Genomic DNA, 24,806 nt, shown 5'->3' with positions numbered 1-24,806 from the left:
TTTTTTTTTTTTTTTTGGTGAAATAATAACCTTGCCAGAGTAAAAATAGCCAATATTATTAATGAAACACAGGGACTCTGCGAGCAATCTCTGTCTTACACCCCTCTTCTATAGCACACACTGCTGTTCGAGAATTTCAACTCCCCAATGGCTGTATATGCCTCACACACAGGGAAGCAGTTGCCATAGGAACTCTTTCCCTTTTCTATTTGACATAGGAAGCTCGATTTAAACCATGGGTAAGGGGGCGCCTGGGTGGCACAGCGGTTGGGCGTCTGCCTTCGGCTCAGGGTGTGATCCGGCGTTATGGGATCGAGCCCCACATTGGGCTCCTCCGCTAGGAGCCTGCTTCTTCCTCTCCCACTCCCCCTGCTTGTGTTCCCTCTCTCGCTGGCTGTCTCTATCTCTGTTGAATAAATAAATAAAATCTTTTTTAAAAAATAAAATAAACCATGGGTAAGACCCAAATTATTTTTCTCTCTGCTCCACTGTTCCTGAAACAAAACACACCAATGAAAAGCTATCACTTAACCAGAATGTGAATATTTCAGTGCACTTTCCCTAGCGTAGAGTGAAGGGGACTGTAAGACCCTGCGGTGGCCAAATAAGACTCAGAGAATGCACTATGGCCTTTGATATGCCGCCGTGCATTGCCAACTCTAGACAGGGACTACAGTAAGCTGTATTTCTCAAACTCACATAACCGTGGAATTCTTTTCCCTATGGGGCCTCTGGCAGTGTGTCTGATTAAACATTATTTGAGAAATGCTGGTTTAAAGACTTTCAGAACAGAGTATTCTAGCTGGCAGTAGTACAGAAATATCCACTTGACACATTTCCTACATTCAATTAAAATCCCTTAACTAAAGAGATGGTTACGTTCCCAAACTCCATTTGGTAAACCTTACAGGGGGTTTAAGGCTCTTCTGAAATCCCCTTCATGGTTTGCAGTTGAGAGAACAGAACTTGGAGTAGAGAGAACCACAGAGCGACGGCCATGCCATTTTATTTATTTTTTAAAGATTTTATTTATTTATTTGTCAGAGAGAGAGAGAGACAGAGAGCACAAGTTGGGGAGAGGCAGGCAGAGGGGGAAGCAAGCTCCCCATGAGCAGGGAGCCTGATGCGGGACTCAGTCCCAGGACCCTGGGATCATGACCTGAGCCGCAGGCAGCCGCTTAACTGACTGAGCCACCCAGGCGTCCCAGTCAGTACCAACCTTGTTCTACTCCTTTCCAAAGTCCCTTCCATAATTTTTGCACCACCTTCTCTCTTCCACCCTTTTACTTCCCTACTCAAGGATGAGGGACGGCCACCCATGGGACAAGCTACTGAAGAAAAGGACCCCAGTTGCTTCTAGCTACTTCTCCCAGGTTCATGTAAATGGCTTCAAGTGGCAACAGTTCCACCCTCTGCAAAGCTACAGCAAGGTTGAGTAGTACACGTATTTCCAGAGCACAGGGCTTTGCTTGATAAACAGAAAAAGGTAGAAGCTTTTTTACACTTTTATTACCTACATTGGTAATTTATCCAGTATGCAAGGCATTGGATAGATATGGATCAATAAAATACGATACTGTCATGGAGACCAAGAACCACACCAAGAGAAGAACGGGCATTTATGCCCAGTAAGGCACATACCTCATTAAATATACACAAAACTTTGGGGCATCAAGAACTAATTTGTCAATTTTGCCTGGGATAAGAGATGCTGACAAAAACTTCATATAGGAGGCCATGCAATCTTGAATTTTACAAGACGAAAAAGCACTTATATGAATAAACAGAAGTCTGATGAGGAAAGCAAGTGAGGAAAAACACAGGATATAAAGTTACCTTAGAAATTTGGGATTAGCAGACATGTTTACAATGAAAACATCCAAATGCAAGGATAAGTCCACTGGGTCAAAAATCCAGGAAAGACAAAATAGGCCAGAACATGGAGCGCTTACGTGGCATGTCAATGAGTTTGGGAATTACCCTGGAATGTGACAGGGAACCCCTACATAAATTTAATCAAATCTGAGTTGCATTTTTTGCTGATCATTCTGGTAGCAATAATGTTCAGGGGGGAGAATTTCAAGAACAGAATGGTAAACAGCATCAAATACAAGAAAGTGGTCTCATAATTTGCAAACTAAAAAAATTCATTTGAGAGGCGCCTGGGTGGCTCAGGTGGAGAAGCATCCTGACTCTTGATCTCAGGTGGGGTCATGATCTCAGTTCTTGAGATCCAGCCTAGACTCTGGTCTCAGTCTCCAGGCTCAGCAAGGACTCTGCTTGTCCCTCTCCCTCCCTCTCCCTTCCTCTCCACCTGCATGGGCTCACTCGCTCATTCTCCATCTAAAATAAATAAATCAAAATAAAATCTTTTAAAGAAATTCATTTGACTCAGAGATTCATTCATTGAAAGGCTAAGGGTGACATCGGCCAGAACTCTGCCTCTAACGCATTGGAGAAAGTGAACGGAGGTGACAGCTAAGAGGAAAAGAACAAAAATCAAGTGCAGTAGCCCCAGAGGACACATTTATAAGAAAGTCTAAAGGAACATCTTACTCCTAAGTAAGTTGATTCAGAAAAGTGTAACTGGGAGAGAAGGAACATTGTTCTCATCAATATATAAATAATACGTCATTGCCTACTGTTAACATAACATGCTCAATTTCCTTACACAATAAAAATGAAATACTATGACAAGGAAGGCACGCGACCCATCCTAAAAACTGTCCTGTGATTTTAAAATCCTTTTAGATGGCATTGTATTAAAATGCCCTTCCTAGTCTTTCATTCCTGAGTGGATTGAACAAAAGAAACGAAATCAAACTGGTATTGGCTAAGATACCTTGAGAAGCTCAGTTTTAAGTTTGCTGCCCTCAGAAATGGAAATTCTCCATCTGTCAGATTGTTGTACTTCTGCTTCCCTGAATCGGCAATAGAGAAAATAGTGTGCCACAGGGAAAAGCAAAAGATGAGGCAATCTCTCTTCTACACCCTATAGTGTCAGGCAGCCATTTTCCCAGCTCTTTGCAGCTCAGACTCTAGAGAAGGAAATTCTCAGCTATGGGCCAGCACTGCTTTTCAGTTCTGCCTGTTCTATATAACTGCATTATGGTTGGTGCTAGTTCCTAAGGACCTTCCCCATGTAGGAGACATACTTCAGTCTAACATCCCTGAGGTAACTATTTTTTTTTAAACTGCCCAAGTACTTTTTAGATTTGCACTCAGTGTTTCTGTGCTGGGAGGTGAATGCATGCGCACAATCAAACCCGCTTCCTACAACCAAGAACAACTTTTCACAGGCAACAGAGGAGCCAGAGAGTTTTAATTCATCCAGGTTGTTGTTCCTCCCAGAATCTGCTTTCTGTGATCGAGGGTCTACAAAAACATTCCCTCATCTGCCAAAGATCTTGACTCAAGGACTCTGCTAAGTAGAGGGGTGGGGACCCCAGACAGCAAAACTGGGTTGGAATCTAAGCTCCTTTCCCCTCAGCAGGTGATTCAATTCCTGTTTCAGTTGCTTCAACAAGAAAGGAGCCTTATGATAACAAGAGCACTTGAAAACAACGATAGATCCCGGCCCATAGCAGGCGGGTAGCTAAGGGCAGTTCTGTTCTCTGTGGGATGTTGGTGTTCTCTTCTCCTGCCTCAGGCTTCTTATCTGTGAAACAAAGAACCACGAACCAAAACCATCAAGGCTGAACTGTTTGCAAAGATAGTTTTTAGGAAGTGAACTTGTTATCCTAAAATTTTAGATACTATCAGTAGAATTCAGTGACACTTCATTTTGGCTCAGTTTCCAATCTCAAAATGATTACTTCTACTGTTGTAGGACTACAAACTTTTTCATAGAATTTAAAAATGAATTTCAATGAAATTGAAATAGGTAAAGGTTAGATTGACAAGAGATTGCACAGAATGAGTTTTGTCAAAAAGGACTAAGCGCTGGTAAGAAATCCAACCAGTTTTACTTACTGCGTCATCCAGTAAGTTCCCAGTACTTTTTTTTCCAGAAGACTTTGACGACGGAGAAGGTGAAGGAGAAGGAGCAGAAAGTGTTTCTTCTTGTTCAATCTCTTTTTCCAATTTTATCAAACCAGGAGGCTCCACACCATACCTTTTAAAAGACACCAGATAAAAGCGGATGCATAACTTCTAATGATACACTTACCATATGTTACATTTGATCATGAACCCCGCAGGACCAAATTGTCGACTTTTTAAAACTGATTTTCTCTGGCACTGAAATGGTAAGTTCTTAAATTGGCCTCCTTTTAAGCAGGAAAAAACTCATATATCTGATTTTGATATGGATATATACTTGTACACTTATGTTTAGATATGTATATCAACACATGAATAGACACCTGACATATTAAGAATAAAAATACTCCATGTGATACACGGAGGCAATACCATGAATTATCATGTAAAATTTAGTCTTCAGCTTTTAGATTTACTAGCTTTGAGGTTTGTAATTGAATTCCTATTTTGAACACAAGCTTGTTAAAGATGAAAATAGCAATCCCCAAAATGAACATCCTTAAATGATTTAACAGAGAAGAAATAACACTATTAATTATACACCTCCTCTGAGCCCAGAACGATGTAGTGTGGGGTTATACTGGGTCATAGGTTATACACTTAAGAACAACGTAATGAAAGCATGTATAGGGGTACAGAGAAAGAAAAGGATCAAGAGCAAATGGAGAAATAATTTAGAATAACAATGTTAAAAATTGTGTTTAAATTATCAATGCCATAGAAGTTCAAAAAGAGAAATGAAGTTGTTATTGGCTTCTTGTCTCGCATAATCATATTTTTCTTAGGCTAAATTTAAAATTGGTTTGGTTTCTTAGATGCATATCAGTTTACCGAGGTGGAGAAGACCAAAGATAATTCCAGAATATGAGAGTGTGAAGGACCTTTGGGATCATCCCATTATACTCTTTCATTTTTACAGAATAAAGAATGAAGATCCAGAAAGGTACAGAATTAACAGGAGCGAGACAAAAATGCAAACCCAGATTCTCTAAGTGAGGGCTGAGGCTCGTTTTCTCTGACATTTTAATCAGGTGATTACATGTTAGAAAGGGGAGGAAAAAGTCATTTGGAAAGTTAAAAAATAGGTTATGGATAATCTACAAAGAAAATAATCTACATAGAATAAATATGTAGACAGTATGTCTACTACCCTAGAGTGAATAATATATTAAAAAGATCATTAAATGCAAAAGCTTAGATTATTGTCCTGTTCTCATGGCTTGTTATTTTAACTCCCATCATCACACTTGCGTTTAGGACACATTTCCGGAGGAAGCAATTTCCCCACTCTTAATGATTTGTTGTCAAGGGTGCTCAATTAGTTTAATTCCTGGCCTCTCTCTTTACTCACTCTTCTCCAACAAGATGAAGGGATTTATCAAATTGTAAAATCTAAGAATCAACGGAGCCTGCTTGACTCAGTTCACCCTTCTTCTAGGGAAGAAGCTGCCCACAGGAAGGCCTCCATAGAAATCTCCACCCTATTCATCTTTGTTTGTAATTAGGTAGTTAATTGGCCTACTTCCGGAGGTCAGTTAAAGACACTAAGAATATCTGTCTGCTTGGATCTTATCAGCAGTGAAGGTGATATTTGATGTTCCATCTGCAACTCCTTCATTTCATTTTCTTTTTTTTTTTTCTTCCAGAATTTAGAGGGTAAGGATGGACGCTGTGTCAGCTCTTTGAATGCTGACAACTTAGAATTTAGTACAAAACAGTTTAGGCTGTCATAACAGAATAATTTTTAGTTAAATAAATCATTAGCTTTAAAAGACCTAGGCACCATTCATCGTGTTTCTAATGTTTTATATATATTATCCAGTTAATGGGACATCATGGAAATATGCACTAGAGTGCAGATCTGTATCAGTGGAGACCACTGTCCAATTCACAGCATCCCCAAGAGCTAGCATAGACCCTGGCACACAGTATGTACTTAAGAGCTACCATGAGAATGAAAAAAAAAAAAATCCCATAGTATCATATAACAATGATTTTGGGTTCCAAATACGAATTTGGTTTCATTGTTCTGGATCTTTAATTGTACATCACTTTACTTTTTTTTTAAGGTTTTATTTATTTATTTATTTATTTATTGCACGTGTGAGCAGGGCAAGGGGCGGAGGGAGAGGAAGGGAGAATCTTAGGCAGACTCCCCGGATGAGCGCGGAGCTGGTGGTGGGGCTTGATCCCACAACCCTGTGATCATGACAAGAGCTGAAACCAGGAGTCCGACACTTAAAGTGAGCCATCTAGGCACCCCAACTGCATATCACTTTAATAAAACATGTCAATATTAAGTGCACATAAATGCTTTACTGAAAGTTTCTCCAGAAGATTTTAAACCCTATCCAAAACTAAAACAAATACTTTTTTTTTCTTGCTTTCTAGTACTTCATTAATTACACTGAACTCAACCCAGCATCTCATTACTGTTGACAAGTACCAACAACACTGATAGGGAGACTTGTGTATCATTCTTCCCCGAGGTAGACTTGAGCTCACTGTGCCATTAACCTACTGTTTGAATTTAGCAAATCACTTAACCTCTAGAAGTCTGTTTTCTATAAGAAAAGTAGAAGTGAAAATGGCCTGCCCCAAAGGTCTGATGTAATGGTGAGGGGAGGCAGGGAGAATGTTGGAACAGCAGCTGCTCTTGACCATCTTCAATGTATCCAGCACAGTTGGGCATCCTGACATACATTATTTCTGAGCCTCCTTGTAAGTTCAACATAAAATGGAAATTCTAACTCTTGTGCTTTAATGTTGTTGGGAGGGATTAAAAGAGTGTCCCTTACAGGGGAACCTGGGTGGCTCAGATGGTTAAAATATCTGCTTTGGGCTCAGGTCATGATCTCCAGGTCCTGGGATCAAGGCCCGCATTGGGCTCCCAGCTCAGCAGGGAGTCTGCTCCTCCCTCTCCCTCTGCCTCTTCCCCTGCTTGTGTGCGGGCTCTCTCTCCCTCTCTCTCTCAAATGAATAAATAAAATCTTAAAAAAAAAGAAGAGTATCCATTACATGCTCAGTACAGTGTCTAACACATGGCATAGCCTCTGAACTTGGGTTGATAACTGATGTATCAAAGGTTTTACCACTGGGAAACTGCAGCACTAAGGTGCTTTTGCCAAAGCTTGTTGAAAAATACATTATACCACCAAATGAAATAATGTAAGGGCCTGAAGATTAAGATGTCAAGTAGAATTATTACTACTGTTTATATTATTACTATTGTTTGTATCCTTTACAGAGGAACTTATTACAGGCTTTCTTTATACCAGTTTTCCTAGAATTATGAAACAGCAGAAATATCTCGGTGCTGAATGTAGCAGAGCAAGTTAGAAATTCAGCTTTGCTCCTAACTCGCTGGCTGAACTTCAGCAGGCAACTCTTTTTAATCTCCCTGGACTTCTTTGAATTCTTAGTGCATCAAGGTATAAAATTTTGTTATATTTAATGTTCTTAAGAGAATAACACAAACTGGGCAGTGAAGCTAGAGCAATTTAACACACTAGAACTCACAGCCAATTAAAAGTCAATCATAAGTAAGAACATCATATTTGAACGTATAAATTAAGCCAGTTGGAAAATATGATTTCATTTGTAATTGTTGGTGGTTTCAGGCCACCTTTCAGGAATAGGCTGCATGATTTTTTACTTTTTTCTTTCTTTCTTTCTTTCTTTCTTTCTTTCTTTCTTTCTTTCTTTTTCTTTCTTTCTTTCTTCTTTCTTTTCTTTCCCTCTCTCTCTCTTTACCAAGTATAATAATAATATATTACTAGAGGAATAGCAGGCTTCACCCCGTCCGATACAAAGTAGACTAAGTTTGAACGTAGTTGGTAACAAAGTCATACGTGGAAAGCCTTGCTCTGGAGATTTTTCTCTATCTGGGAATGCTGAAAATTAGCTCTGCCACTGAACATAGAAAATCAACCCTAAGCTCCAAATCTCTGCTTATATTGGCTTTTAAATACTTCAAGCTGCCTAAGGTAGAGTCAGCCAGTCCCAAAATGCACACTTAAATACGATTCATTGGCTTCCTGTCTGTCTGGAGATGTCAACAGGCTGTAAATCACGACATTCCCCTGGGGCTGGGGGCTCACACCTGCAAGCCAACTTACTCACCAAACAGGTCTTTTTTTCTACTCTCCAAAAGGCTGCTTCATTCTGGTTTCCATGATTAATTCTATACCACTTCACGTTTCTATTTTGTCTGTGAGGTTTTCACAGATCTATACTGTTTTCTACTCCTTTCCAGCTACACGATTTTCGAGTTTGGGGAGAAAGAGTTTTGTTGTTTTCACACTGAATAAGGGTCAAACTAAAGATAGCAAGAAGGTGGATGGAATCCACTAAAACCAACCCCTCCCATCTGTATACCCCAGTGATGGGAGAGTAGAGTAAATAATGAAAGGGCAAGGAAATTGGTTTTGTCTCACTGAAAAAAAAAAAAAAAAAAGCAAAGGGCTAGGGAAAGGGTCTTCTGGTTAATGACTTGATGAAGAGGTTCTAGGAATGGCTTTTTCATTTTTCTGGCACATGACATGATTTTTTGAGATTGGTCTAGATGACATAATTGAGCTTTCAAACTGAGCCCTGAACTAGAGAATTTACTCATACTATTTAGTAGACTAGAGTTTCAAACAAAAGACATCTGGGACCTATTTCAGTAGAGTTAGGGGGACACATTTTAGAAACTCCCCTTTTTTAAGGCAGATAAGTTTATAAACAGATGAGTTTATAGTTAACAGACAGTTTATAGATTCTTGCAAGATAGTTTTACCCTATTTTTATTCTGTTTTGAAGTAACTTAAAGGCAGATTTACATTTGGAAGGAAATTTCATCCACGTGAACACATGTGATATTCTTAGCAGTCAGAGTTAAGGGCTTTAAATAGAATCCGTTAATTAATAAACCTTGTATAAGAATATTTTTATTTTAAGCAACACTTCATGAGGTCATGGATTAAAATAGGAGACTAACAAAAATGTTCACCAAGTATATTTCTTTCAAGTAGTCATAAATTTTGTTCAAAATTAAGGAAGCACTAAAAATAATAATATAAAAACTTCATTAAGATATTAATTATTGATTATGGCCCCAAACCAAAATATCAAAAGTTTTTAACTTTTAGCATTAGGCTAATCTTAATTCTGTAGTCTAGAAAAGGTTGAATTCATAGGAACATTTTTCAGCAATGAATATCAAAGCATTGTCATTAGAAAGATCTTTCAGGTTTTATTGACCTGCTTTTACTGAGTGTTTTACTTTTCAAAGGGAAAACATGGATATTTTACACTCAGAAACTGACAAGGTTTCTGAAATATTAACAGTGGGATTTCACTCTCCAGTGATGATAGCTCTATTTAGTTGAAAATAAAAGGAAGTTTTACCCATGAGAACAAAAATAAGTGGTCTCATTCTCCCATCTCAGAACTCAGAGAAGCCCCCAGCTCTCAAAGGGCTTCACTGAGTGTTCCCAGGCAGGAGAACATGGCAGAGAATCAGAAACGTCTTGAGAATCATATCTGAAGCGATGTTGATGCTTTTAAGATGACATTGATGTAATTCTAAGGAGTTAAAGTTTAGAATTAAATGTAAAAAAGCATCATCTATCAGTGACTACTTAAAAATGCTCACAACTCACACAATGGTACTGGGGACTTTGTTAGGGTCAAAACTCATCTAGTGTGTGTGCAAATGACTGTGCTGATTTGTAACAGCTCTCTCCCAAATCACTTCTAGTTTTGGTTAAAGATGTCCTAACTCAGCAGTTTATGTAATCCTCTATGGAGGAGCAGGGAGAGGAGGAAGCACAAAATAAGGATACAAACATAGTTTTAATATGTTCAAAGAAAAATTTAGGAGTAAAATTAGATCAGGTGGATGAATTTTCCCTTTTTTCCCCTTTAACAAATATGCCCCAACATACAGTTTAGGGAGTGAAATCTGGGTTTATTGGGTTGTCTGTAAAGCACAACTGAACTTCCATTAAAATAAAAAAAACTCTTCAAATGTGTACAGATAGAAATTTAGGTAGCCATTTATATTTAAATGTTTACTCTATCCAATTGGTATTCAACTGTTGTACCTTATGCTGCATACGACAAAAGTAACACCCTGAATAATCTCAGCATATATTCTGGTTTTCAGTGTAAGTGCAGTATTTCACATCATTCAAGTACGTGAAGAAAATAAATAATGATGTTTATAAATTGAACACTTTAACATAAGGGTTATCTTAATCCTTAGATAATTCCTTTGTGAAATTAGTAACATTTTTGTAATATGAATAATTACTGCTTTTGCCAGCTTATGCAGTCATAAGTATGGTCAGAAATGGAGCAACCCATTCTTATCATAAATAACAATGATGGTGGTGATAATAATAATAATAATAATGGCAGGAACTAAATTTGGGGGGTGATGGATAGATATATAGCATAGATTGCAGTATTGTTTCACAGATATAAACTTATATCCAAACTCATCAACTTGTATACATTAAATATGTACAGTTTTTTGTATGTCACCCAATAAACTGGTTAAAGAAGAAGAAGAAGAAAGAAAAAGAGAGAGAGAAAGAAAGAGAGAAAGAAGAAAGAAAGAAAGAAAGAAAGAAAGAAAGAAAGAAAGAAAGAAAGAAAGAAAGAAATGGAGCTACCCAGAATCTCAATTTCAAAATATTTGGGGGAAAAAAACCCCCACAAAACTTGACATGATCCTTCACATGAAATTGACCAGGCCATTAAGATTCTCTGTCATTAAAATTAAGATTTTAATTTGTTTTATATCCTATGGCAAGGGGCAATTTATGCCAGACTTGGAGCTGAAGGAAAGGGGATTTCTAAAGGGATTTTTTCACTGGGTAGCTTGTCTTCTCCTTTGATGATTCCATCATAGTTAAAAAATCTGGCCCAGTAGGATTCTTAATCAGAATGTTCTAGTAATAAAAAGCATAATTACAAAAAATAAAGTAAACCCAGAAAACAGGCAAATAATACAAACTAAACAAGAGGATAATAATATCTCACAGCTAATTGTACAGATGGTGCAACTCCTTCTCTTTACCGGTATATCACGGCTTTCGGAATCACGATGCTGATTTGATTCAGATATTTAGATTAAAACAACAAAATGGAATCTGGCACTTTAGAATATTCTAGCAGTACCATTAAAATAAACAACTGAACAAAAAGTGTTCTGCATAATCTATAAAGTAGGAACCATCCATGTTTCTCTCACTCTAACATTTCAGTGGCAGCTAGCTACTCATTTATTGAGATTTTACTTTCTGTGTTTTCCTTCCCCCTGTATTTTTAACTTCCCCCTTTTTAGATGATATCTGTGGAGTCAAAAGGATATTTATTTCTTTGACTCCAGGTTGTTTGCCCTACAGGCCAGAAGCCCCAAGACTGGGTGACTTAGCAGAGTCCCAGAGGTAACTGATACCTTTGTCTTGCTCCCTCATAGAACCCAAGAAGGTGACGGCTCTGCAGGGCAATGGGGTCCAAAGAAACAGTTGGAACTATAAGCTCAAACTAAGCCCCAGTAGTAGAGACCTGGGTGGACAGAGGATGAGGGGACCGTCTCCCAAGGCCTTCACGCAGTGTCTGGGAGCAGTATGGGAGAGAATAGGGAAACCTCCAACTGTCTCAAATTGGCTTTTTCACTTTGAGTGGAGCCTCAGCCATATTTAATTTGAATTTCCTTACAATGAAAGAATCTTCCTCATACCCACTTATTGTGGTAAAGTAAAATTCATACCTGATGTACAATTTGTTGAGATTATGTTGGTTATCATGTTTTATGGAACTTGGAGTTACTCCTGATTGCAGGTTAATTTTCCATTGGATCAAAAACAAAAACAAAAACGAACAAACAAACCCAGGTCTAGTCACTGGCAGCAAGCTTTCTACCCATTGCTGTAATTTGCTGATGTGCACAAGTTGTATTTTCTGTACCCTGATCTTCTTTATAAATTTCTCTTTGAGAATTTTCACCCAGAGCTAGCTTTTGCTTTATCTTATTGGTTCATCTAATCTCTATCCTAAAAGTATACCCAGATCTTGATGAAAGAACATCTAACTGGTTCTGAACTTTTATTTCGAATCAAGACTTCTTCAACCATTTACATCCTCATTTCTAATTCTTTGGGCTTCATAGAACTGTCAGAAGTTCTGTTTGGTCATTTGCAAGATAATGAAAGATAAGATATGAAATCAAAGCAAGTCGGCTGAGGTAATAAAGTCCCTTTCCCTGTCTGTTTAGCTATGATTATGACTTTTACTATTACTTCTTTTTTCCTAGAAGAAAATGATTCCAAACATATCTTCACATGTGAAGGATAATATCCTATGCATTTCTCTGATCAAAATATGGAGAATAATTGAAAAACAATCTAAAGATCTGAGAGATGGAATATTGAATGAAGGAAAATGAGAAAAAAGGAACAAAAGAGACAGGTATTAAAATTTTTAAATTTTAATAAATTTATTAAATATTAGTAGATGATATTAGGGATTATATTAAGAATTAAATTATAAAAAATAAACAGGAGAGAGGTGGTGAAGGAGTTGGGAGACAGAGACATAACAGGAACAAACTTTAGTGGAAAGAGTAATTGTCACACACAACTTCATGTACATGACCCTCCCCCACCCCCCAAGAAAAGGTTGGAGGGAAAATGTATTGGATGAGAGGATATGCTTTTAATAAATGTTAGACAGAGTGGTTTTGACAAGATGGTGGGGCTAAGGAATATTGGTGGCATGCTTTTAGTTTGAACAACTGCCCTTGAGATGTTTGTACTGATTATATTTGAAAAAGTAGTTTTTCAATACGCAGGTTAAATTAGCAATGAAAAGCCAGCAAGCTTCTCAGTTGCTTCAATGCTGAGATGGTCCATGTCTTGACATAGTGGCAGCAGTCTGACCTACCTGGCTGCAATCCGGCCAAGCTCTAGCAAACAGAGACACACTTCTCTGGGTTGCTTGTGGAGGACTGAAAGACAAGACAGAGGTGGACACCTTTACAATAGAAGGGATTGTAAAGCAGCTCAATAGTGAACAGGCTTGCCAATGACCTCTCATCCCTCATGCTTCCCGTAAATGAGCTAGTCTTCATTCTCACCTTCACAGAAACCATCCCATCCCATGGTACACTTGGCTCTACCAAAGTCTTAAAGCAGCTTTCGAAACTCTCTGCCTAACCTCCCTTCTCAAAGTCAGGAGTCTTAGGAAATCTTACCCTGAGTAAATCTCATCCTGAACATGTTTTTCTTTTATTAGGTAATATTAGTAAGTCAATCTTGGAAATATATGTAGCATCATCATAATGATGATATAAATAGTTGATATTTAAAATACATAGCACACAGAAGACTACAGAACAAGACTGGACTCTGCAAAATTCTGAGTCTATCTTCATCAGTGTTTTGAGCAGAAATAATGCAATGAATAAGGATAAAAATAATACAGCACAGTCCTTTCTTATCCTCCAAGCAATGACATCAAGTGAGACTCTGAAACTTCAAGTCCTCTCCTAATCAAATCTGATTAAATGATACCTGAGGAAGATATACTTTCAACTGAATGGATTTATAAGTATGTATCAATATATACCATCAGCCAACTTTCCCATAAAATGAGCAAATTAAAAGACTGTTCTTTGTATTGATTAGATTCTTATATAATCTCATTACTTAATAAATCTTGCTTTACTAATTGCTTTGGACACATTCAGTAATGCTGACAAATCAGATTTGCATTTGTTGAGCCTACCAAAAGTGAATGTCCTGCTTATATTGTTCTCTTTAACAAGATTAGAGAATTTAAAAAATATTGTTATATACAGCACCTAATAAAGTCAAAAGATACTGAAAAAATATAATGCATTGAGAATGGTCTCTACATAGACAATATCCTGATAAAAGAAAATACTAGTTTATTGATAAATTTTAAGAAAAATAGTAATATTTCTTTAATTCTTAAACATAGAATTTTATAATAATTCCATTTCCCAGCATTATTCTATTCCCTTAACTTAAATATCTAATTCTTTCACTCCACAGAATGTGGTAGTGGCAATATTTGGTCCACTGACACCAGGATGGAATTTATTAGGAGTTTGTGGTGAATAGAAAGAGAACATTTACTTGGATTGCAAAAGTATATAATTGGCTTTAAACAGACACAATTTTATCATCTTGTTATAAAATGTCACCTTTGAAGCTCACAAAATAAATTCTATTCCCATCAACAATGTTCATTAAAATAGAATATGGAAAAACTCAATTATAGAGTATTTCAATTCTTGGTAATATAAAGTTTAGTTTTAGCTGACCCTTAGTGAATTCCCCTAATCAGGAAGCCTAAAATTATTTCTAATTAAAGGATCTAAAAATAAGGATAGTTAATAACTCCAATTCAAATGTACCACTGGTTGACTCTGGCTACAATGACACAAACTTCATGTCTTTAAATCAGCTTCAGTGCAGCATAACATAAGGAGTGTAATATCACATAGGCATCAATTTCAAAAAGAACAATCACAAACATCACAAAACAGAAGCAAACAAACGAAAATCAATCTTTCAGTTTAGATAATCAATTCTTTCTGATTCAGGCTTTAAAAAAAATCCTGTCCATGGAACAAAATAACAAACAGGATTTTTGAGTGGAAAAAGCAATACATAAAAACTGAGGAGAGGGAGATTTTTGTAGGCCTTGCTAACACCCTCATCTTCAATGAAAGCTATGGGAAGCAAGTGTCTACAGCTTCAGAAGACATGGACACAGTATCATGTATTTCTTGATGGAAACAGTGTCAAATTATAAAAATTACTAGTGAACTAGGCTGCCTGAGTGGCTCAGTTGTTAAGCGTCTGCCTTCGGCTCAGGTCCTGATCCCGGCGTTATGGGATCAAGCCCCACATCAGGCTCCTCCACTGGGAGCCTGCTTCTTCCTCTCCCACTCCCCCTGCTTGTGTTCCCTCTCTCGCTGGCTGTCTCTCTCTCTGTCAATAAATAAATAAAATCTTTAAAAAAAAATTACTAGTGAACTGACCAAATTGTGTCAATGTGCAGTCAATATCCAATTATAAAAAGTAACACCTGACCCAGCTATAATGATTCCTTAACCAACTCATTATACATAGTTCAAGGACCATATAAGCATTGGAATTGATACATTTTATGGGAAATAAAATTCATCCAGAAGAAAAACAATAATGTGTCTAATAAAGACAATGTGATATGTGAGACACATTACTATTGTGTACTTATTTGCTCCCTTAGTTGGGCTATCAACTTAAAACAGCTTTGGCATGCCCAAACTCAACCCTGAATCTACCATGGACTTGTCAGAAAATCAGTTTTGGCTAGCTAAAAAGGAACTGCATCATTCTCCATTTTATATCCTTAAAAGAACGAGCCCATAAAATTTAAGACAAATGAACCTCTCCCTCAGCATCCTTTCTTAGGAAAAACTAATAGAATGATAATATTTTACTCCCCAATTTTCTTGGAAATATTATTTTTCATAAAGGAAAAAAATTGCCTCAAAAAACACCCCTGTGTTATTGTCTCACATACTAATGGCTTTTTAAATAGCAGGGATATTATGCATGGTCTATAATGACCAAAAAAACCCACAAAAAAAAAAACCAAAAAATAATATCTGATGACTAGTGAGCAATGAATGAGATGAATCTGCAGAGGTGCATAATTTAGCATAAAACAGTAATTACTCAGTAAATAATACATCTCAACAATGGAGGATGATGACAATTATCTGGGGATGACAATGGTTTTGACAACGAACAAGCTAAATAAAGACTAACACCTTACCTGCTGTCTTGAGAAAATGCAAATGATGTCAATATGTATTTAATTGTGAAAGCAAATACTCTTGCCTTATGACTATACAATGAAGTTCAGGAGTCCTTAAATAGTATCTAAATTTGCCAAAGAGGTGCCTTTGTTTGGTTTTTGTACTCAAGCAAGTTCTAAAGTTAATAGAGTATAGTGGCCATGGGATTCAAACCACAAAGATCTGGGTGTGAGTATCAGCTCTAAGCCTTACTGGTTGCATTATCTTGGGAGGTTACTATATAAAATCCCATTTTTCTGAGGGAAAACAAAAGTGTATACCTTGCAATGTTTTGGTGAGGATCAAACAAAGTCATATTTATGGTTACAGTTAGTACAGTGCGTGGCACATAGGAAAGACTCACCCAAACTCAGTTTTAATATTTTTAAAATTTTTGTTATTATAAAGTATTTGTTTAAAGATTGCCTTCATTTGGCTTAGTCAACAATAATTTACTTATTTTTTTTTTCTGAAAACATTTTTTGTGTGTGTGCACCAATCAGGGGTCAGTCACTATGCTAAGCGTCACAAAAACTTTGAAATTAAAAAAAAATTACTATTGGTATAATACGTATAATGTAAAGTGGTCCTATTATAATGAGTATAAATTGAATATTTTATCCTGTCTATTAGATCAGAGACCACTAACTATAAATCAATCTAAATCAAATGCCAGGTTAAGTAGGTCATTTTGGTCAGCATATACGGAAATATAAAGCAGATATCCTATAGCTATTACAAGTTTGTGCTAAGTATAAAGCTTAGGTGAAACGTGTCATTTTGTGAAACAGCAAACACCTTACCACTAATTTTCCTGTCTCTGAGAATAAAATAATTTAGATGAGCTCATTTTTAGTAAGTTACCTAAGTTGATCACGTATTATATATTTTAGAAGATCAAATAATCAAGTGCTTGTCTTTGTCAGGGTGATTAAAAAGACAACTTTTAGTATAATGTATTTGAACGAAAGCTTTTGTATTGAGTCATAAGGATACTCATCTTAAACAAATAATTTTAATGATTTCTTTCAAAAAAACAAGAAAACTTCTACTTATTCTAAAGTTTACAGTAGAAAACTTTTTTTTCACTCTATTATTGAAACACTCTTATGGTTTTTGCTTTGAGTTAGGAAAAGAGAGGATCACTACTGCTTTCTTTCCCCTAAAAAATTCTTTTTAAAACAAATAAAAAGCTCTCCAGTCGACAGTAATTATTATGCAAAAGGTTTTACTCATTAGATTTTTTAAAAATAATCAAAACCATCTCAAAGAAAAGCATAATGCAGAGCCCCTCTGGGAAAAGCAACACAGAGCCCTATTCAAAAATATGTGGCAAGAGACTCTGTCTTATAACCTAGATTCTATAAAAATCTCATGGGCATCAAATGTCAAATGGAGTGCTGCTGGCTCCACGAATAGAAAATGAGGTCTTCCACTAAAGCAAAGGGTAGAGTTTCAATGTCACAGAATCTGCAAGGATAAAATGCACTCGGCCGTAAATGTACAGTTTAGCTAAATATATTAAGTTTTAACACATGGGCAAAGAAAGGGAAGCATGAAAAATTGTGTTGTCTATTTAGTGTCTATGCAATAGAGACCACAATATTCACACTGGTTTTGAAGGAAACTGGTTTTTAATTTATATTTAGAAAGAAACTTGAAAAAAATACGTTGTTGGCTGATTCTTATTTAATTGTGAAAAAATCGTAAATTAATAGTTTTCCTCCTTCCCAGAATAGAGAATGACAAGTTCTAATACTCAGAAAGAGTGCTATGATAGAAAATACAATAAACTAGAAGTCAGAAGGATTGGGTTCTAGTCTAGGCTGCATCATTTTCTCATCTCACAAACAGGCATCTTGACTTCTACTTGCTCTCCTTATGAGGTGATTTTATGGTTAAAAGTACTTAGTACGTATGGCAAGCACTCAATAAATGTTACTACTCCCTTGCTACTTAAGTGGGGTCCACAGACCAGGAGCATTGGCATCAGCTGGGATCTGGATAAAAATATAAACTATTGGGTCCCACCCCAGACTTACTGATCAGAACCTACATTTCAACAAGCTCTCCAGGTGATGGGTATGCACTTTATGCTGGAGAAGCACTGGATTAACCAATGCTGTGTATTATAATAAACATCAGTTATAATTCCTCTGTGTTGCTAAAAACATTCAAATGTGCATATATATAAAATATGCTCTATGAACGTTTCAGATAATAGTGATAACGATGATTAATGGAAGGAAAGTAATTCATGCTTTGGATTAGCCCTTAATGGGTATTATGGGCATTTCTCTCCTGCCAGGATTAATAAAGTACAAAAGACGCTTCCCAAAAAGTGAAGGGCTAGTCACACGCCGTTCCCTATATCATGTCACTCCTGGTAAGCCCCATGCAGAGAACGTTGAGTTCAAGGTAAGAGGCAATTAGGAGGAGCACAGCAATTTAGATGCCTTAAAACTGATGCCAGGAAGACTAAAAAGGAGGAGGCCAAGAATCTCACCAGCTCATGGATGCTGAGTTTGTGTGCATCCAGATTTCTCAGAATCACTAGTCACATTTAGAATAGGCTATGACACCCATATATCCATGCAAACCAGGATAATTCATTCATAATCTGATCATTATGGACAATATATAGAATAAAATATAGGAGCGTCTGAGTGGCTCAGTCAGTTAAGCGTCTGCCTTCAGTTTAAGTCATGAGCTCAGGGACCCGGGCTTGAGCCCTGCATCAGGCTCCCTGCTCAGTGGGGGGAGTGCTTCTCCCTCTCCCTCTGCCCCTCCACCTGCTTGTGCTATCTCTCTCTCTCTCTCTCTGACAAATATAAATACATTCTTTAAAAAAAAAAGAATAAAATCTAGTTAATTGCCATTGCCACTAAATTGAGAAATGTCCTAGAACAAGTATTGCCCTTCCTTTCTTCAGTACCCAAACCTTATGTGAAATTAATAGATTAAGTCACTAACACTCAGAACGGCAATAAGAGGTAAGAATCTTTTCTAATTTGGTCTACATTTATGTTTTATTTTCCCCCCTACTTGAAATAATCATATGAACTTCTAAAATTATTCAAACAGAAATCATTTTCTATAACATAGGTGCATGATGTCTGGAGGTAAATGGAGCTGAATTCCAATTCCAGCTGGGCCATTGAGAAGTATACACAGGGCAAGTTATTTAATTCTCTGGGTTCCAGAATTCTCATTTATACAACGTTGGTTGTTGGAGGAGTAGATATAGTAACATGTGTTCTACTTAGCTACCATTATGGAGCACGTGGTTATTATTACTGAATATTGTGCAGCAAGAATTTGATTCTGGGAAAGCTTGAAAGCCACTCACTTCCCTAATTCAAGTCTGACTCCATTGAGTCTTGATATAATTTTCATTCCAGAGAGACATTTAGTTCTCTCAATCAGATTTTGTACCGTTTTCTCTTACATTTCCTCTGGCATAGGGCAAATGCCTAAATTTGGAAAGAATACTTGAGTTCACACGTAAAAAAGGGAATTGAGAAGCTCATCAAGTAAGTATAAGAACAGGTGTTAAAAACCCAAAGTCTCAAATAAATTGTCCCTGGTAAAGAAACTGAACATAAATAACCCAAGTGCTGAACGGGTATCTTGAAATTGTTGTCTTATGCTAACAAAAGTAATTATAGCTTTTTTTTTCCCCCCACAGAAATACTCTTAGAGTCCTCAATACAGACAACGAGAATTGACTTATCGAACCCTGGAAGGTAGACATAGATTCTTTTTCTGATGTAACAGGTGACTTTAAAGAATAAAATGGAAAACAATGTTTACAAATCCACACATAATCCTTTTTAATTTTCTGCAGCAACATCAAACTAATAATGCAGATAGATCGGTGCTTGAACAATGTTCGAGAAACCAAAAGGTTTTGTAAAACTGCTCACCGGAGTCATGCATCAACAGAAGACAGTACCACACAGCAAACACAATCACAGAAAATAAAAACAAAGAACAAATCACACACATGTGCATGCTAGCATAGCAGATAGCAAACCCTTTTCTTGCTGAGTAGATTCTTTCTCTGAGAAATAGATGAAGAATAGTCACTGGCCTCCAAGTCCTACAATCATCCAATAACATAATGATATTGACACAATTACAGCAAACAAAAATTATGCATTTTTAAAGTATTTCCTCCCTCATCTTTTCCCCCCATCTCCCAGCTCACCAGAATCCACACAAATTAAGCAACATAAACAAGGCTCTGGGAAAAATAATGATACTTGACAATTTCTAAATTAGTATACTAAAGTGAATTATAAATAATAAATTCCCTACGCAAGAATATCACTAATTGAAGGAAATAGTTTCTGACTTAAAATATCTTAGAAAAAATTCATGTAAGAGCATCAATTTTAGAATTCATAACTTAAAACTTGTTAAGACTGAGAATAAAGCATGGATTTCTGGTCTTAATTTAAATGATAAAAATGAACCATATCAAAATACTCAGCATTATGTTAGAAAAGGTTATTAAAGTATTTAACTTTGGAAAAATTATTACATTCACTATTAGGGAGAATATTAATACATTCTATTAACTTTTATACCTCTGTCAAACTGAAAACAGAAATGCTTTCACACCTAGAGTCTTCTAAATACTTTTTCTTGACTCCACCATTAAAAGTAAAGTTCATTTCTTTTAAAGTAGTTATTGGGGGAATATTTTGTCTCTAGACCGATAAACTATATACTATTAAATTCAAGAACACATTCATGTTCATCTTTTTAACCCGAAGCACAATGCTATTTTTAAGGAATCCAATGAAATCAATAAGGAGACATTAAAAAACCGATCTCCTCTAGTCACTGACCTATATATCAGCCTGATTTGAACAGTGGGGGTGAGAGCTGAGCATGCTGTGTAGACCTGGAGTGTTAAAGCATGTTCCAAGAGCACACGAAGAGCCATGTCATCTGTTCTTCTAGCAGCGTAAAAGTCTGCAATCACTTGAAATGTCAGTTTCACCTCCATCATGCAAACTAGCCATTGTAATCCTCGGGGTGTAAAATTTCATGTCAACAAATAATGCTCTATGCAAACTGGTTCAAATTGTACCTTAATAGAAATAAAATTAATTGTCCATGCTTCAGATTACATGCCATACCTGTTTACTCTCTAAATTTTGTCAGTAGATAACGGAAAAAGAAAATATCTTTTACAACATAGTTACTATTTATCTTTTCTTCAAATCCTGAATATATTTAATTGTTATTTACTAGATAAAAATGGGTGACCTCATGTTCATAGTATGTTGTAAGTTTTCTATATTCTTATATAGTCTCAAGAATATTATTTTTGGGGGCGCCTGGGTGGCTCAGTCGTTGAGCGTCTGCCTTCGGCTCAGGGCGTGATCCTGGGGTCCTGGGATCAAGCCCCACATCGGGCTCCTCTGCTAGGAGCCTGCTTCTTCCTCTCCCACTCCCCCTGTTTGTGTTCCCTCTCTCACTGGCTGTCTCTCTGTCAAATAAATAAATAAAATCTTTAAAAAAAAATAATATTATTTTTGGTTGGTATCTATGGATGATGACTCTAGTTGGTTTAAGATATCACTAATGTCATAGATTCTATTCATTTCCATTTGTTTTACTATTACAAAAACATTTCAGTGGACGTTCTGGTTCCTACCTCTACTTTTTTCCTTTGGATAAACTTTTAGAAGTACACCAATTTAACAAAAGAACATAAACACTTGAGAGGTCTTTGATACATAATGTCAAATTGCCCTCTAAAGAAGGCATACCAATTTCTAGTTTTCTTCCGCAGTGTATAGAAGAGCCTATTTTCCAACATACTCAACAATAAATGTATAATTTCCTTAATCTTTGCTAATTTTTCATAGCTTTTATTTGCATTTAGCTTTTATTTGCATTTACCTTATTGCTAAGATGTCCAACATTTTTATATGTTTATTAGATTTTTTTCATTTAAGTTCATTTAGCCAACATAGAGTACATCATTCCCTTGAGATGCGGAGTTCAATGATTCATCAGCTGCGTACAACAACCAGGGCTCATCACATCATGTGCCCTCCTAGATTTTTTTTTTTTTATGTCTTCTACGACGAGGCTGTTCATGACCTTTGTCCATTTTTCTATTGACTCTTTTTTGAAACAGTACTCAAGATAGAGTGAATTTACGATCTGAGAATTGACATTTCACAGAGGAAAAATTATCAAGAATTTCATAGAAGATAAACCACAAGGCATACTCTGTATGTGACTGTGTTGTGTGGCATCGAGAGTTATCTGCCACGAATCAAAAAGGTAAGAAACATGAGGGAAGCACATGGGATAAGCTGCTATGCGTGCTCCCCAGTTCATCCTTGGCATACCTCCCCCTCCCATGGAGATTTCTTGTCATTAGCTGTTGTGGAAAGAGAACAGATTGAGCGAGTTGTGAATCAAGATCCCCTTGCAAATAACCATACAAAAAAGCCCTGCAACAGAGGGGAGCATATCCGTTGCCGTAAAGATAAGAATGCTTTATGCAGGCAAAGACCTTTGGACAGCTAAAGACAGAAGCCTCTTGATACACACTCAGGACAGTGATCTACTTTATCATTCATTCAAACAGATTTCCCCCCTTCATCAGGGCATCTTTTCATTTTATTTGCTGTTCAAAACACTAAGACACAAAGGATGCACTTCATCTTGTGTGCTACTGAAATGAAATCTTGAGGTAGGAAAAAAAAAGAAAAACCCTTGCCCTAAATTCCCTTTCAAAAGCGAAGTGTGAAAAGACATCAAGCAGAGTACACAGTGTTATTGTTGCAAGAAAGTCAATTCTGCGGTACAGAGTCCAAGGCCATCAGCAGTGGCTCAATCACTTCCTTACCCACAGTGCATAATACGAAAAATCCAAGACGAAAGGGTTCCACTTGGGGAAATGGAATTTCTCATTGTCCTTCCCCTTGATTATCATTAACATCTATGGGCACAGCTGTTTCCTTTCTCCGAGTAATCCGGAAGTCCATGCTATAATATTGGCTCCCTTCTTCTGTCTCCACGGGGCACATTCTACCTCACCTCATGTCCTATTCTGAGCAGCAGAAATGTCAAATTTGTCTTTTCACTGAGCAGCACACCAGAAAGCCTAACTATCTGCTTTCGTTTGGTGCTGAGTAAATTAAAAATTACTTGGTTTAATTGCAAGTTATAAGCTGAGTTATAATATAGAAGATAATCAAAACGAAAGATGTTTAAACAAGATGCTCAGTAGCTATTATGTATCAATTATCTGGGACTTTTCTTTTTATAAAGTCAGGTTTCTTTCAAACAGAGTGAAGAACTAGGGCATCTGAAAATTCATCTTGACGTAATTTTATATGCTGCAGAGTATGTATTTATATACCAGGACCCTTACTAAACAGTTGCTTTAGGCTTTATTGTTTCAAGATAAAATGTACTACTTATCTGAATGGGGTTTTAAAAAGCCATCCAAGCTTCTTGGTTTCCAACTGAAAGTTTTATTAGTTCAACTAACAAAAGAACTCAGAGACGGTGAGAAAATGGAGACAAGATCATATTCCCATGGACAGTTCCTAGGCATCCCCCTTGCCTATGGTAGTCACTAAGAAAGATGCTTATTTTTTCCTTTTCCAAATATTTATTTAAATTCTAGATAGTTAATATATAATGTAATAATATTGGTTTCAGGAGTAGAATTTAGTGATTATCACTCACATATAACTCCGGGTACTCAACACAACAAGTGCCCTCCTTAATGCTCATCACCCATTTAGCCCATCCCCCTCCCCTACATTCATCTGTTTTATTTCTTAAAAGATGCTTCTTAAATGAAAACCTGTTCAATAAACAAATTCACAAACAATAGGGCACCTTCCCCATGTGACAGTCCCTTAAGCAATGCAGGGGCACTGGAGAATTTTAAATTATGATGTTGCTTGGCCACACATGAAGAGTATACTCCTTGTGACTAAAATCTGAATTTATGTACTTATTATTCTTTTGTTCATTCATTTATTTGATCTTTCAAAGGTTTTTTTTTTTTTTTGCAAATAATGCCACCACTCTCCCTTCCTATAATTCTTCACTCATATAGTTTCCCAGAAACCTGAAAGTTAAAATCTGTTTGTAAAATTGCCATCAGATTGAAATAGGGCTGTATCCATACACACACATCTTCCCCCAAGTTTGGTTTACTTTAACGTGAGGAAATAGAAGTAGTCAAAGTCCATTCATACAACAATCAGTCGAGGAGCACACTATTGTCCATGGTAGGCTACTGTGCAATTACTCTAGTTTATTTTGTCTTTCAGGTATAAGAATACTCTCCTAGTCTAAACTCATATAATTTTCTTCTCTGTTGAGAGAATTCTCAGAAATCTGAGGGCAATCTTCCCCATGTCATAGTCACTCCACTTAGTACAAACACAAATTTCCATAAGCATACAAAATGAGTAAGATTTTAGCTGTTACCACCAATTTCCTAGGTTCAGCTGGGAAATGTTGTTTTGTGAGGCCTGGGGCAAAGGATATTCTGTTTGGAAGGCAATTTGTATACTTTTTCCCTCTGAAGGGTGCTCAGCTTCCTTTGATGCTAATATTTGGTATTATGTGATTTTGTGAATTGATTTTTTAAAGCCTCAGGCAAAAGAACCAAGATTTCCCTCCTTCCCCCACAGAGGTCTCCTTTCTTCACTCGGTTCTATTTCATTAGAATGGGGCTTCAATTCCAGCACTCTCCATACGAGAGCTGTTCTGGGCAGAGCTGATACAGGAGGATTGAACATTTAACAGCAGCATATCAAGTAATGTCGAAACACTGAGCAATGTACGTTTTCTCCCAAGGAAATGCAAACACTTGTTCTATGGTCTAGAAGTGGATTTC

The 24,806-nt window shown here is 36.8% G+C and overlaps 1 protein-coding gene across 1 annotated transcript in view; it reads right to left on the bottom strand.

Annotated features, from left to right (window-relative positions):
* Nucleotides 1-24,806, bottom strand: part of GAS2 (growth arrest specific 2) — a 120,204-nt gene that overhangs the window by 55,614 nt on the left and 39,784 nt on the right. The window contains exons 4-5 of the mRNA XM_008686894.2: nucleotides 12,979-13,042; nucleotides 3,973-4,114 (exon numbers count right to left, since the gene is read on the bottom strand). Coding sequence (XP_008685116.1) covers nucleotides 3,973-4,114; nucleotides 12,979-13,042 — 206 coding nt within the window. The remainder of the gene's footprint in view (nucleotides 1-3,972; nucleotides 4,115-12,978; nucleotides 13,043-24,806) is intronic.

Source organism: Ursus maritimus, unplaced genomic scaffold (assembly GCF_017311325.1).
Source record: "Ursus maritimus isolate PB19 unplaced genomic scaffold, ASM1731132v1 scaffold_23, whole genome shotgun sequence".
Lineage (NCBI taxonomy): Eukaryota > Metazoa > Chordata > Mammalia > Carnivora > Ursidae > Ursus > Ursus maritimus.
The sequence above is the reverse complement of the archived record's forward strand: the minus strand, read 5'-3'. Positions and strand labels throughout refer to the sequence as shown.